This window comes from Lathamus discolor, chromosome 4 (assembly GCF_037157495.1).
Source record: "Lathamus discolor isolate bLatDis1 chromosome 4, bLatDis1.hap1, whole genome shotgun sequence".
Lineage (NCBI taxonomy): Eukaryota > Metazoa > Chordata > Aves > Psittaciformes > Psittacidae > Lathamus > Lathamus discolor.
Genome location: NC_088887.1, coordinates 70,744,870 through 70,761,143, shown reverse-complemented (window position 1 = coordinate 70,761,143; position 16,274 = coordinate 70,744,870). Strand labels below are relative to the sequence as shown.

Sequence of the window (16,274 nt, the reverse complement as noted above, 5' to 3'; positions counted from 1 at the left end):
ACATTTTGAGACCCTTTCCCCCACATATGGCAGGTAGAAATAATTTATTCTTTGTTTAATACTGGTCACGTTTCCGCAGTAGTGGAAAGCTACATGTAGGGAACTTAAATTCCACCATTTCAGTTTTGTTTGTAAAAAACCTGCCACATTAATTCACAACGCCTCGGAAGGTCCACCTGAACATGACAAAGAGGTGTATAGTTTCCATGTGTTGATAAAATGGCTCATTCTTGAATTTTTTGGTCAGCCAACCTCTCATTCATCTGAAGTTCTCTGAAAGTTTTCTTTACATAAAAAGTACAGGATTAATGTTACTGAATGTATCCATAAAAAAATTACAGCCGCAAAAAGTTTAGTTTTTGTACTGTTTTGCACTGTTTCTCCTAGAATTATAACTCATTTTCTCCACACACTTAAGACAGCTTTCTGTATGTACTCTTGAATTTTCAGAGACAAATAAAGTATGTGTATATCCAATCATTTCTGTCTGTGGTTCATATAGTTAAAATCTTAAAATTATCAACTACACCAGTGTCTACATGTTGCAGACACCTGGTAATTCAAATTTATTGAGTTCATGGAATAACAAAAATATATAACTCTCTACAAACATTACTGTCTCCTGTTAACAGTGGTGAAACCCCTTGGCAAATCAGGGACAATTTTGTTCTGCTTTCAAATGCCTCCCTTTCAGTGCAGAAGTTGATAATTTCTTACACTTCCAAAATCCCAGCCTGCTTGTTTGCATACAGCTGTCACACTAAAACTGCTCTAGGCTTACGCCCTCAGCTTTGTCTCTCTGTTCATGCTTCCAGCACCTAGAAGACTGAAGATTCAAAGCTGTAACTTTCTATTACTTTGGGGAAGAAAAATAGTTCTAAGGCACCTTGCACTTGTTAAAATCATAGCTTTAGTGCAAATTAATGCTTCAACCAATTAGTACAGTGTAATGACTTTAGTCTGCCCTGGCTGACCTACATGAAACTTTATTTCATTATTAGCTTGTTCCAATTTCATGGTTGATTCATGTCCAGCGAAAGTCCTCCAGCCTTATCAGATCTTCCACATCAAATCCTGTTGCTGCTTAGGGCACTTTTACAAGTGTTCTCTTTGCTGTGTGATCTAACACTAGCAGATGGATTTGCAGGATCATGGCTGGACTTGGTAATGCAAATATCTGCTTGTTTTTTTAGCAATAGCCCACCTTTATTCTGCCTTTCTTTAAATAAGCCATAAAAAAGCTATTAAATATCTTTTTTAGGGAATTAGGTTCAAAGCCAGATTCAACAATCATGGCAGAAACCATGTTAAAAATCAAAGTAGAAATCTTTCATAAGTTAATAATTTTAAAATCTTACTGTACAATATCAACAGAACTTTTCGTTTTGTTAAATATTTCCATAAAGCAATGGCATGTGAAAAAATAGTTTTAAGTAAACCATATATCTTTTAGCTGGTGAGAACAGAGATAATTGTCTATTTGTCTTCTTTTGGTACAAATCCTCCATTTACATTAGCATGTGATGATGTTGATTTTGAATTCTCTTTTTGCTCTGTTTTCTCAATATCTGTCTTTGTTTTGACTCGATGTCTTCTGTAAATACGGTAGCCTGGGGATTGGTATATATTTAGTATTAAATAAAGAAATTACAAAAATTGCCTGAAAAGAATACTGTAGTAACATGTACCCATGCAACATTTTCCTTCCTTACACTGCTAAAGCAAACAGTTTCTTTAGAGATATGTTTAACTATTCTACGTCAACAGCACTCATTGGTGGAAAAGTACTTTTAGAAAATAACAAGGAAAACATTTTAAATCCCGTTTGGTGTTTGACCGCTTTGTGCTCCTGTTGTGTGCAGTGACTTTTTAAAACATTACCTGTCTCCCTTGGGAAGTCTTTGGGATCTTGGCTGGGTCTGTGGGACTGACTTTTACTTCCATGTGAGTTCTGTTTGGCAGGATCTGGGATAAAGTTTGTCTGTCCACACACCATTGCCTGACAGAGAGGTTGGAGTCAGGGCTGCACCTTGCAGGCTGTGTCATTGGGACAGTGCTCTGGTGTTGGGTAAGATGGCTGGTTTGGGAGTGGGAGCTCAATAATCAGCAGCTGGTTTCAGGTGTGAGCAACAGGGACAATGTCCCAACCCTTGGTAGATTAATTGTAGTGGCACAAGTGCAACTCATGAAGGGTGTATGTGGAAGGAAAAAGGGACCTTTACCTCTAAGAGAAGCTATTTTCTCACAGTAGCTGTGAAACTAATGCCTGTTTCCTCAACATCTGGTAGGAGGCGAGTTTGTGGGTATGGTGGCCCTGCTGAGCAGCTGTGCACCCAGGCACCCTGGAGCAGTGGAAGAAGATGCTTTTGGCCTTCCTTTGTTAAAGACAGTAACAATTCTGTGCTCAGTGCAGTCTCATGTGCCCAGCTGTAGCTGGTGGAGATGCCCTCCCTTGTGCTGTAAAAAAGGGGTCTTCCAAATTTTGTATATTCCTAGTTATGTACTGGCAACAGCACAGTGGTGGTGCTTAGTAATCATTATGTACTTAACTATTTTCCATTTGATTATTTTTATCCCTTCTTGCTTTCTCCATATTCATGAAAAATGGGACTGATAATAATCATAATTACAACTCTGTCACAGAAAATAGATATACTTTACCTCCTAAAATTAGTAGTGCAAGCAACAGCTGGAAAATGCTGTAGATGAGTGGGAAAGTAAACATCAGTTCAAGTTGTGCAGGAGTGAATGAGAGCTGTACTATAGTTGAACATAGCTGAGTGTTTTGCATGCCTGTTTCCAGAGACACTGTACGACATCTAAAGAGAATAATACAAAGACAGTTGTGAAATAGCAGCCTTATGCTTTGCATAATCTAGATAAGCAAGAAATACACAGTAATGGATAACTAAGAAAATTGCATCTTTCAGCTCACGTAGTCAACAAAACACTCCTCAAGTCATATGGCTCTTACCACCAGAACATGACAATTTATGGCAGTTCAGCAATTGTAAGGGACTGTGATCCACCTTCAAGCCATGTGTGTGCACTACTTCCCTCTCATTTAATGATGTTCTAGACTGCAAGCTGCTACATCTTCATGAGAAATTTTACTGCACTCCCAACCCACTTATAAGTCAGGCCTGTTTCACTCATTTGAAGTGCAGGACATGGGCACACAAGGGGAAGACGTACGAACATCTGGAGGAAATAGTATATAGTGATATATATATAGTGAGAATCTGTGTATAAAAATGTGCACGAGTAAAGTTTTATCCTAGAAACAGGTTTGGGGAATGAGTGACCCTGAGCATAGCTAATGTTTAGGGAAGATTCTCAACATTTATTAATCATTAAATAAAAACTTTTTTTTCACAGTTGAAAAAGGCTACAGGTCTTTGTCATGGAGAATTCCATACCTGTTCCAAGACAGACCAGCTAAGCGGGCCAGAAAGAATCCCAGAGAATAGCCAGCTGCTGGAAATATGGTGCCAATGATCCATAATTTGGGTGAGATAATCCAGGAGCCTCTATAGAGTATTCCCCCAACCACAGCAATGAGCACGATGAGGATTGCTCCCACAATGGAACCGACCTGCCAGGGAAAAGAGGAAGGACTGTGTGAACAAGAGACTGCAACAAAATTCAGTGGCATCAAACACGGTGTCAAACATGCCGGCGAGTGTCTCTGAATGACTGAAAATTCTCATTAAACATAAAATCCTGAAGTTTACAGCAACGTAATTCACAGCAGGTAGACAGATTAGATAGCTGCCGTTTTTCCCAGAGAGGAGATGTACGATGTACTTCAACGTGTTACTATGGATAAAGACCAAGGCACAGCTATAATAGATATCTATAGCAAGTACCTGTAAAACTAATCTCTTGAAGCCTTGGCTATAATTGTACTTAGAACTGGAGAGTAAAATTAATTTCATAGGAGTGACGTGAGCAAGGAATGGTGCACACATTAGAAAAAATTCTCCAGAGTTGTCGGGAAGCTGGAAACCTCATAGCTGGTAGAATGTACTTTTCCTCCCCACTTCTTGGGCAGTTACACTCTAGGGCTTAGTATAACGTATGCTAACTATATCCTAGAGTGTTAGTGATAGCAAATTATTTTCCAGGTGGAGGGGTAAATATTTAACATGGCTGAAAATTTGTGCTTCAAAACTATGGTTTTGTATAGCATTTCTACATAGATGTAGTCACTGAACTGATCTTATTTCCTGTGGCTGAATATACCAAGATCTTCACCACTGATTAATTGCCAAAAAAAGTGGAAATTCAGCCTCTTCTCAATGTTCAAGAGAAATGTCTGCCCTTATGGCATATGTTGCCAGGGATCTTACTCTCGGACTTCCGGGGCTAAGCTTAGGGTAATCCATTTCTCAGCTAAATGTGTATTTCCATTAAACTGGCTTTATCAGTCTTTGGCTGAAGCCTCTTTAAGAGCACTGAGCAAACAAGTACTTTTGTTTGACTGAGCTATTAACCACATGCACCTAGGAAGAAGAAACATGGTCTGGCCTGACAAGCTTTTTTTTCACCTGGCACACTGTCCTTGTGCTCTTATCTCCATTTCTCACTATACAGACCTTAATCTGACAGCTATGGCTCAATTGAACTTGATGCTTCATTGTCCTGCATAAAGCAAACTGTCAATGGGACCCTGCTGTGGATTGCTCACCCACTTGGTAGGAAAGAGGACAAAATAGTGTTTTGCTGAGAGAGCAAGTAGAGTTTCTTTTCGTGTGAGTTTAAGTCCATGCTTTTCCCTTAACTGATTAAACAGGAACAGTACAGTTTTGAAACCAGCACTCAATAGTATCCAAGTTCATAAGTACTGTGAATGCATTTAAAAATACAACAGAATAAACTGAGAGTCTGGGAAAATTAATTGACTTAAAAGAATCTTATTTGTGTTCTGTGTTTCCTGAGCTGACAGAAGAGACATGATACCAAAGCATAGGTAGAGTAGCAAGTTACCAGAGTAGTTTTCTTCAAGAAAATTTAGAAAATGTATGTGTTAAGTAAGAATAGTTAATAAATACCAAGGGTACTCAGAACATCTGACAGTCACTTTCAGCCTACACCTACTGATAAGAATGATTAATTTGCTGTTAACACTAAAATTAGCTGTAAACATGAAACAGCTATTTTAATAAAATATTTAATAAAAATAACAGTTAATAATTTACTTTATATAATAATATAAAGGGCATATGAAATATAATATTTCTGTAATCTAATATTATTATATTAATAATATAATTTATTATCATTATTATTATTTTTGAGAACAATTGTTTTTTTAAAAAATCATTTTTGATGCATCTGAAACTATCTTGCATAGATATTTGAATTTTCTGAACAGTTTTGTTAGATTTTTTTAGCAGTTGGAACATTTTCAAAATTTTTTTAAATAAAAATTGACTTCACACTCAGAATTGCCCACATAAATCAATGAACTGTTTTAAAAGTAGAAACTTGTAGGTTTTTTTAATCCAGAATGTTTTAATTTTTTATTGCCTTGCAGAGTAAAAACAGCTTCCAGTTGACCTGAATGATTTTCCTTCAATTTCCGTTTACATTATGAACTGAACTCAATTATTATCACAGTTGTAGACAAAGAAAAAAGTAGGTTCTTTGGATAATCATGGTTTCTAATAATGTATGCAACTCATGCATATTAGTGCAGGGAAAAGCAGCGCATTTCTGCAGCATCTCATTTGTTTCCTGCCGAAAACTTCCCGGCTCTTATGAAGTCAGACACTAATGTTATGAATAGCAATGTACTGCCGCTGATTCCATAATTTGTCCATAAATACTAATGCTTCAGCCTTATATATGTCTTACCTTAAGTATGATTTTTGCTTTTCTAGGCCATTTGTGGTTAACATATACTCCAAATGAAACAGGAACTACAAGAGCTACCAGTGAAAGTCCTTTAAAAAAAAGAAGAGAGAAATTAAGCCCAAGTATCGTGCAGAAGTTCATGTCAGGAGGACTGACACCATGCAGCATGGCTGGGGGTACAGAGCAAGCCTTCAAACGATGTTTCTGGTATGTGCACCCCAGAGCACACATACATGCTCTACCCACACCTGCCTATTTCTTTTTCTATAGAGTCTGTTACATTTGGCAGCCTGTTGAAGTAATTGCCATTCTGCTGAGCTACATGCTCATTCACCTGCATCAGAAAGGCAGACAGAAATTTGAGTGTGCTAATCATCACTACCCTGTGATATTAGTAGCTATATTAAATGTTCATTTTGTCTGCAGGTGTTTTGCTACTGTACCATATCAACAAATGGTTTAGAGCTTCTTTTGTCTTGTCCTCCCCCCTCCAGTATTTATTTTGAAAACACGAGCAATGTATGTGATATTTTTTTCTCCCCCAGAACAATAGGAAATGAAATTGAAGAATATGAAAGTGATTCTGCTGGCTTTTAAGATTAGCACAACATGGAACCACACTTGATAAGCACTAGGGCCACAGCTCTGCAAAGCACTGGAGCATGTATTTCCAAACTCTTTGACTATTTTTTCTTTGTAGCTGGATGAGATTTTCGACAGGATGTCAAATGAAGCCACTTCTGGTGGTGTAGATTGCAGCTTTTCAAAGAGACTCAGCAGTTTTAATCACTTGCTTAATTATCCACATGTGCTTAAGTACTTTGCCAGATTATGGCCTCAGCACTTGCACTTTGCAGTATTGTGCTTTAAAGCTGTTACAAACACTTTCATCCAGGGGAAGTAGCTATTCACGTACAAATGATTCTATATTCTTAACCCAGTACCTTGCAGGTCTCCAAACTATTTGGAAAGAAAAACATGTACAATCTTGTGGTAAATATCTGTACAATATTTATAATGACTTCAAGTCTTTGTTCTGCAGAGCCGTGGATGACGTGAAGTGATTCAGGTACCTAATTCCCATGGAAGCTATTATAAAGTAGGAGGATAAATATTTTTCAAAATCTGGGGTAATTTCTTCATGACTCCGCACGATGATGGTATAAAGTCTCCTTTATACTTCTCAGGGGAAGTGCTGCTTCACTGGACTCACCAATGCTGCTGTAGGGGAGTACAATTGCGTCCGCATCAGTCCACATCTTGGTGTAAATAAAGAGGCAAAGTGGCATCATTCCCATTGCAAGTAGTGTGGAGCAAGTTGTCATGCTGATGCTGCAAAGAAATTGTGTAGATGGATAGTTCATCTCATGCTAGTCTATAGTCTTCCTAATTTTCTTATTATGACTTCAGAGCTTATGAAATGTTGGGCAGGAAATGCTGCTGACTACAGTCTATTTATCATGTATTTGAGGTTAGAAAAAGGCTGACTGGAAGGAATGGCTTCTTCTGAGAAGAGAGAAACAAAATATCAACATGTTCTGCAGCCATAGGACAATAACTTGCAGTGTAAATGAGGCAGTCAGACAGGCGTCCATCAGGAAGGTCTGTTGGCCAGTCTGTCTGCATGCTGCCTGTCCAACTAGCTTCGGAGAGGGTGGCAAGCTGGACAGGGTCAGATAGACATTGAATGGAGTTTTCCATTATACCAGCATTTCTGGAGTGTTAAAATTTCACTCCAAAGTCAACAACATAAAAAAATAAAAGAAAATTAAAAAAAAATACTGTCTAGGTTGTGTGTTGCAATAAAATTCCCTTTTCTGGCTTGTTTTGCTCTAGGCCAAAGAGTAGGTGACAAGAATTACCCAGTGAAGCTTAGCGTAAGTATTGCTGCTTCCTTTGTTTGTGTAAAGGTATTTCTGTTTTAAAATATAAAAATCTTGAAGCCATCAGGCCTGAAACACCTTGTACTGACAGATGCATTCTGAGACAGGAATGAAGAAGGAGGAAAAGGGAAGATAGCTAAAATAAGGCAGAAATTCTCAGAATCTGAGCAGAACAGACAAAATTATGTCTATAAATCACACTCCTCTGACATAAAAATAATGAGAGAGGGTTCTGGTTGAGGGACTTTGGAAACTTCCTTTTAAGTCTCACTTCTGATTTCTCTTTTATGTTGCTCCTCCTCAGAAAAGGGACTGCTGATCCTGTCCACACACTGGGCAGGTGCAGAGAAATCTAGAACAGTTACTGCAGAAACCACAAGAATATCAGCATTCATTTTTGTCCCTTTAACTGTTTGTTTCAGAGTCATTGCATAGAACTTTGTAGGAGCCTCAGGCAAGAAAGTTTGTACACACAGAGAAAAAAAAAAGATAAAATAGATAAAGGGGCTTATTTTTTCCTACCTCCAGATTTCCTACATTTTCATGCTGTCCTTGTATACACATCCTGTTCCAGCCTGCACAGTGTCTGACCCTAGTCCCTGTTCTCACAGAAGCTCCCAGGGGATTGGATAAAATGGATGAAAGAGATTATTTTTCCTACCTCCAGATTTCCTACATCTTCCTACTGTCCCTGTATCCTGCTCCAAAGTTTGCACATTCCCTAACCCCAGTCCCTGTTCTCACAGACACTCCTAGGGGAGCTGTGGAGGAGATGGTGTTTCAGAATCAGTTGTTTTTGTGAAATATCAAGAGATGTCAAAACCAGATTTTCCTATGGGAAGCTGGGCCTGAGTTATTGAAAAAGGTATAAAAATTCATCCTTTATCTCCCTGTGATTATATGAGCAGTAGAACACAAACTCCTGCTCTGACTTGCGGTCTGTTTGCTTTAGGAAGTTTTGAAGCAGGACTATAGACAATTCTTGTGGGTTGCTACATATAAACATAAAATATTATCAGCTAAAACCAAAACCTTGTCTGCTCTGATAGGTGGGCTTTCTATCATAATGTGCTGGCTCCAGAAACCAGCCAAACTACTTATATTGTTATTCTTCTGGCAAGAACTGAAGACACTTGCATTGCCATTTCTGCTGTAGGTCACATATTTTCTGGTCCCTGAGTTATTGTCTCAAAGGTACTGACCAAAAGCCTTTGACTTCTTGATGTAAATGTCTGAAGAACAACCTTTTATGGGTATTTTCAATTTACTTCACCCTCTGCCGGCATCACGGGATATAAACCCTACTCATATTTATGTTTATCATTGGTTCTCACTTTTACCATTGGTTTCAGTAGTGTGACTTTGAACATACAGAGCTGAGAAAGCATAGTTTAGCTCAGCACGTTCTCCTAAGGAAAGACCAGGACAGAATTTCAGACTTGTGCTGGATGTCTTTCCATCTGTGGTTTCCTAGACCTGTATTTATTGAAATTAGGTGTCTTACACCTCTCTAATATCATAGGTCTTTTCTCCACAGTGAGGAAGTTGGTGATTAGCAGAGCTGACCTCATGCATAATTTGAAAGCTGGTATTACATTAACACCTGCATATGACAGAAAAGCTCACTATTTTCAAAGGATGGAAAAAATGTTTTATTAAAGCTACAAATATTAACATTCTTAGTCTATTTGCCCTAGCTTGAAATCTTTCTTACTTCTATTATTTTTTCTATTTCTAGTTCAGACTGGCATATGATAAATTGGAGGAATGCTACAATTTATGTTTCTCTGTGGGAAGCAGAAATGATCCTATATTGTTTTTTTGGTTTTTTTTTTTCCTACAGCAAAGTAATCAGGATATAAAAATCAAAAGATGGCTCATTTTTAAAGGCTGTTAGAGTTAATGATGAAACCCCATGGAATTTGCATCAAGAGTAGGGTTCACTTCTTCTGCGTGTTTGATGTCCTAGGCGATGCCAGGTGCCTTACTGCCTTACTGAACTGTTTCTGAGTTCTGAGCACCCTGTCATTGAGACCATCACACTTTGTCACAAAGGTTTTTTTTTCATTGCTTCCCATATGCAGGGCTGCCTTAGACAGTGCCTTCTAGCTTGTAAAACTTGCCTTCAGTTTGAGGACTTTGCTGAAAGTGCCAGGAGCAAACAGAATGACAGCAAATGATTTTCATTTGTATTAGTTCCCAAAGAGATAATCTATGCCTGTCTATTCACCTTTTCTCACAAAAGGAGGGAAAATATCTGTCCACAGGTGGTCTTTCTCAAGAAACATTACCTCAAGAACTATTGCACAGCCACTATTTTATACAGAGGATTCAGATGCTAAAATCTTTTGTTACCCATATTTCTTTCTTTTTTATGCCCAAGATGTTGGGAGAAACAAAAAAATCACAAAAGTAGTTCTAGCTTGGACAAAGATTTCATAACTCTTGGTATCTTAGTGGTCTTCATAAATGCTGTTTTCTGCAGGATCTGAAGATTTGCAATAAAGGCATTTTCTAATGTACACAATTCTGTTGTGGTATTTTCCTCATGAATTCTCACTGAACCAAGGATATTTGCTATTCTGTTTATATTTACTACTATTACAGTAACTAAACATCTTTAAAAGAAAAAAGGTCCGCTATGCATGGGCCAGGAAACGAAGAAAAAAAGCAGAGTAATTCTCAATATAAAGCAGAGTAAAAAGCCAGATGAACTACTTGGGGAATGGCTGGTCTTACCTGAGGTCCATGTCTCCATCCACCCAGTAGGCGATGATATTGGAGGCTGTGCCTCCTGGACAGCATCCCATGATCAGCACCACGACAGCTTGAATAGGAAGTATGTTAAAGGCCAGGGACAGCAAGAAGCCTGTGAGAGGCATAATCCCAAACTGGCAAAGGAAACCCACAAAAATGCCCCAGGGTCTTTTTATGTGGCCCCAGAATTTCTTAAGTTCCACATTGCAACCCATGGAGAACATCACCAAAGCCAGCATGATTGTTAGAACTGTACTTAAAACTACACTCAAAGTTTCATTAAAATTATCTTCTGGTAACACACAAGATGTGCCATTGCAAATAGTAGAATTTGCTGGACAAGCTGTGGAGTTTTCTGCCAAAGGCCTGATGTTAAATTGCTGGGAAAGAAGATATGCCTGCATTTTGAAATACAGAACCGCTCAGTACATCCGAGGCAAACTTTTAAGCCTGTGTAAATGGTTGTCTGTCAGTGTCTGCTTTTAAATGATCCAGGAAGCAATAAAGTGCAATAAATACTTGAACACTCTTACTATTCTTGCAGGGTTTGGCACAGTGCTGATTCATATAGTTATAAAAGTTGCACTTGCTTGGTACAATGACAATTAATCATTTATTCATATGATAATGAGGAATCCCACATCAAGAGAATAGCTGTGTTAATCTTTAAGGGTGCAAAGGAGGCTTGTGGTGTAGTTGAGCACATGAAATGAGAATCACAGGAGGAAGATAAAGTTTACACCTCATTCTTTGAATTTTTTGCGTGCCTCTGGGAGAGCCACTCATGCATGCACTGTCACTGGCATTACAGGGGTCTGAAGGGTGAGAGATCAAAATGCAGGAAACCACAAGTAGAGGTCCTGAGCTAGGATTTGAAGCTGCAACCCTTGCTAAGTGATGCAGCATTCACTGTGGCACACAGGCTTGTTTAAACGTGGCGGGATTCTCATTTGGTTGTATTTCTAGAAGTTACTATTGGTGCACAGTGATAACTCCACCACAGGACTGTGTGCACGTTTGTGTTACTTTTGGCTCCTAAATGTGACTGTTAGGTAATCTCTCTGATTCCTTCTCAGCTTCCATGTAACCCTGAAGATGGTGAAGATCCCCGGCTGCGAAGTTTCCCATGAAGCAGTCTGCTAAAGCAGTGCTTGCACATGGCTTTGACACATGGAGAACCTTTGGTGTTGTGGTATTTCCATCTCCCTCCAGCCTGGGCAGGGGGTGACCACCTGATGGCAGCTCTTCCCTGCTTGTGTCTTGCATTGCTTCTGACCACGTCCACCTCCACACTGATGAACTGTGGAAGAGAGGAGGGGGGATGGAAGGGCAGGGAGCTGCCCAAGTAAGAACATGGTCTGTGCTTATTCGGGCAGGGTGGAGATTTACGGTCATCCTGGCACTCCTGCAGGTGCAGCTGGTGCAGCTGCTGCAGTTATGCTCTGCTCCAGCTTGGGCTGGAAACAGCGGGTGGTGAGAGGAGGAGCATGGGGTTACAAGGGCGGAGGAGGAAGGAGACGGTTTTCCTGTGCCAAGCACGGGGTGTGGGGAGCACGGCAGTGGGGCTGGTGTGCTGCTGTGGTACCCAGTCAGAGCTGAAGGCATCCCTGTTAGCATGGCAACATGTTCAGCATCCACAGCAGAGGATAGGATGCAGGTCACCTTTTTTTGTTGATGTGGCACAAAGGTCAGGAGACAGGCTTCTTGTGCCTGGCTGTTCTCTGTCATGCCCATAGCTCAAAAGGGATGAGGGGCTGAGGCAGGGCAGCTTCCCTGGGACCTCTCTGGGGTTTTATAGCTCTAGGATGGGCACTGGACATGCCATATGGTGTGGCTAACACCTCCTTTGTATATGGGACCAGAGGAATTCCACAGCATCCTCACTGAATTTGTGTCCTGCTGAGTGTCCCTTGATTAATGTCTTTTGCTCGTGTGTTTTTCTGTAGAAAAATATCATGTATCAGTCACTGCTTAGATACCTTTACTGCATTTTCTCCCTACTAGGTGAATGTAGTGCAAAGAGTCATGCTTTGGATAGCAACATAACTTTGTGTCACTGGTATTCTGTAAGCAAAAGAAGGTACCAGAGCAGCCAGATGGGTTCTTCAGGAAAGCAGCAGCAGCAACAGCAACAACAAAACTCTAGAAAGCTGTGATAATTTAGACTATACAGCATACCCAAATCTCAGTCTCAACTTCTCAAAAGCTTACCAAAGCCTTTGTTTTGTTTGTTTTTTGTTGGTTTTTAACTGGGCAAAAGTTTACCCCTCAGGCTTCCTGAACAATTGGACACACTGTAAAGGGAAGAATTTTGATTCTTTTTACGCATACCCAAGCTTTGAGGCGGAAGCAGATTCCAGTGCATATCTTAGACTAAAATCAAGTCCAAAACTTACAGTGCAAATGATGCCCCCCCAGCATCATTAGTTTTCAACACAGAAATATTTTTCACCAGGGTAACGTGCTAAGCCATAATTATCTTCGTCAAGCCAGGCTCCCCTGAAAGCCGCAGCGTTTTCTGCCCAACCTCAGTGCTCAGAATGAGGGGCGTTGCTATTTTTTCTAACTTTAAGCCATGAACCATTGTGGGGGAGCTGGCTGCATTAGAAAGGATTTCCCAGCATGCTCAGAGGGCACCTGTTTCTTTACAAAGGGGTCAGCTAAGTGGATGTATCTCCTAAGTCACTGTTGGGTGTCTGATGGGATAATGTCAGAGTAGCTTTATCCTCCCAGGCAGCTGGCAACTCCTACCCTGTGATTACTGCCACATCTGTGCGACTGTGATATGTCTAATAGAACAACAAGCAAGGTAATAAGGAGTAGATGAAAGGAAGAGAAGGCTTACAGGATCTTGGTTTGGCAGAAAACTTATTCTCCTTATTATGCCTGCTTTCAAATAGAATGTTTTAGAAGCTTCTATTTTTTTCAATCCAAATCTTTTAAAGAGCTAGTTAGTTTTTAAAAGCATGCCTGCATTCATGTTTTCTATAAAACCTGTGTCAGTATGGATTTGCACTTGAACTGGTTTCGTGTTGAAACTAAAACTTTTGACTAGAGCATGTTAAAATCTCCAACAAGCCTCAGGGCCACGGGTTACTCTCCCAGGCCTGTAAATGTCTGCGAAAGAGGGTGAGTGGATTGGAAGAGGACGTGAGGGATCTCCAGCTCACAGAGGCTGTTTCTCAGGCAGGGGCTTTCTTTCACTTCCTTCCTCCTCCTGCCAAACACATCTGAGATGTGAAGGGATGCTCAATGCCACTGCTCAGAAATAGCAAATGAGTGTTCCTGCTTTTGGTGTCCAGCCTCTTTTGAGACATAGGAGTGTCCAGGTCTCATTTTGGGGTTTGACTTCTGGAAACAGAGTGGAGGGGGAGACCTTCCTGGTCAGGGTTTGGGCTTGACTGAGGGCAAACAAGACATCAGCTACTCACCTGCGTCACTTTATGGGTCAGCAGGTTGTGTAAATATAGCCTGTACTTACTGCTAGGTTTGCCTTCTCTTTTTCTCCTCTACTATAAAAAATGATGTTTCCAAGTCATTAGCTCATTAGCTATTTGTATAAAACCTAGATCACAAAAAATCCTTTCTGGAAACAGAACTGAGCTCTTCTGAATTCAACTGATTATTAGGCCCACAATGCCACTATTTAACACAGATATTAATATCTATTTCAAGAAATCTTCATGGGTTGTTAGGGAACTAAAACCATACCCAAGACATTGAAATATTTTCAGGCACAGTTAAAAACTTGGCATGTTGTAAGAGATACAATATTATTAAGTAGGCAGGCAGCTCTCTCAGGAGTGCTGGATTTCAAGCATTCCTGTAATCAGTTTTGTTTTTCAATCTGTGCTTCTGGGATTTAATCCACATGCAGGCTAGTGGGAGAAAATTGATCAACAACCCTATATTTGGCTGCTCTCTATAAGTTTTCCTGATATCCTCAGGGAAAGCAGCATTTCAAAGATGGCTGTCGGAAGTACTGAGCTGTACAGCTTCTGTTTTATTGCCGGTTTTCCAGTCAGGTTATGGTGCTTAACTGGTGAGATGGACTACATACTGCTCTGTGAACCTAAATGGCATCTTTTGCCTATTCCCACTGCATGTGATATTCAGTGTGATTTTAAGCATTTGTCACTGGCATTTGGAGAAGAAAATGACAGTAAGCCTGGTGGCATTTTGGTGATGATTAACATGCCAGGTCTGATTCTGGACACTGTCTGTCAGCATAGCTAGAAAATGAAAGCAATCAATACTTAAATAGAGAAATACCAGCCTAATCGTATTTTTGCACCCCCAAATTACCAAATCACTGTATTCTGAATTATCTTCTTCAATTTTTGTGGTGATGAGGCTGCTGTCTTATGCCAGTGAGTTTAGCATCACTTGAGCAAACATATCCATGCAGATAAAATCTGTAAGGATCTGTGCCGACAATTAGATAATTGATTTATCCATTAACTCGAGCAGTTATAAAACATGAATAGCAGTAATGCATACAGAGCCCTGTGCTGGGAGAGACAATTTAACAGTTTGTCTTTTATGGCTGTCTGGTGCTTATTTCTGTGATGCTTTTCTTAATGAGACTTATGAATCTTCCTTGTCTGCTTAATTCAGACTCTGAGATGCTTCTTAATGTATTTATGTCTTAGAAGAATCTTTTCTTTCAGATAATTAATTTCCTAAAGCCAATTACCTGCTTCTTACCACCATCATTAAAAGAGCAGTTATACCTAGTTTTGGTGACCTCGTTTATAACTTTAAACTTTAGTACAAGTATAGGTGGAAGATTGTTTTGCTTGTGTGTTTGGAAAAAGTGATACTACATAATTGGAAGTTTGCAGAGGTCATTAAGAAAAGAAAATCATGCAGTAGCAGGAGAGAAACATTAAAATACATCTAGCTTAGGACAGCTTCCTAAAGAATGATGAGAAGTCAGCTATGAAGCTGACTTACTGAATCTTTACATTTACATTTTTACATTTCACTGTCTGGAGCATGCATCTACATTTTGCCTGTCAGACTCTTAAGCTGAGTCTCAAATGAAACATCGAGGACACGGGTGCTCCCTTGTTTGACTGTTGATGAGCTCAGCTGGGAAAAGAACCTGATGTGTGACGAACTTGGGTTGCAGGCAAATTTAGCTTGCTGAAGTACTAGCCCCAAGAGACGCATCTTACACCCATGGCTGAGCTCCTGTACACACTAAATAGTTGGTTTGAGGGGTATGATTCTGCTGTGATTCATCAGAACTTGACTGACAAATATACTGTGTGCAATGACAAATGCATAGTGCATTTGTATTTTCTGATATGTTTCAGCCTTGCCTATCTAAGTCATGACAGACAGTCTAATCTTTCAGTATACCTATCTTCAGTAACCAAACGCAAGCATTTTCAATAGAACAGGACATCTCATCCCAGTAGTGCATAGTTATTATGCAACTGCAGGCAAGAGCATGCAAAAGCCTCAGACTTTGAAGAACTTAAATCTTTTTTGATATGTGTATGAGGGGAAATCTGCTTCCGTGCTGTTCAGTGAGGACTGTCTGCTGTGAGACAAATAATGAAAGTCTTCCAAAAGAGTAAGCCAGACTTTTGGCTGCCAAACTGTAAGGGTGACCTCTGACATTGATCAAAAAGCTGAAAAGCAGATAATTTCATAATAAATTAAAGAAATATGTGATACTTATACCTATAAAAATGTATGCCTACCACTTATAAATGCCTAAATTTTTGAATAATTCCACTGTGTTGGAATCTCTTAATAAAAGTA

The 16,274-nt window shown here is 39.7% G+C and overlaps 1 protein-coding gene across 1 annotated transcript; it reads right to left on the bottom strand.

Moving 5' to 3' along the window:
- Positions 1–1,204: 1,204 nt before the first annotated feature.
- On the bottom strand, positions 1,205–10,938 carry SLC10A2 (solute carrier family 10 member 2). The gene is made up of 6 exons (XM_065675773.1): positions 10,482–10,938; positions 7,073–7,191; positions 5,860–5,948; positions 3,420–3,595; positions 2,662–2,819; positions 1,205–1,610 (listed from the first exon to the last, which is right to left on the bottom strand). The coding sequence occupies exons 1-6, from the start codon at positions 10,901–10,903 to the stop codon at positions 1,477–1,479; spliced, it is 1,098 nt and encodes a 365-aa protein (XP_065531845.1). The 5' UTR covers positions 10,904–10,938; the 3' UTR covers positions 1,205–1,476.
- Between the last annotated feature and the right edge of the window lie 5,336 nt (positions 10,939–16,274).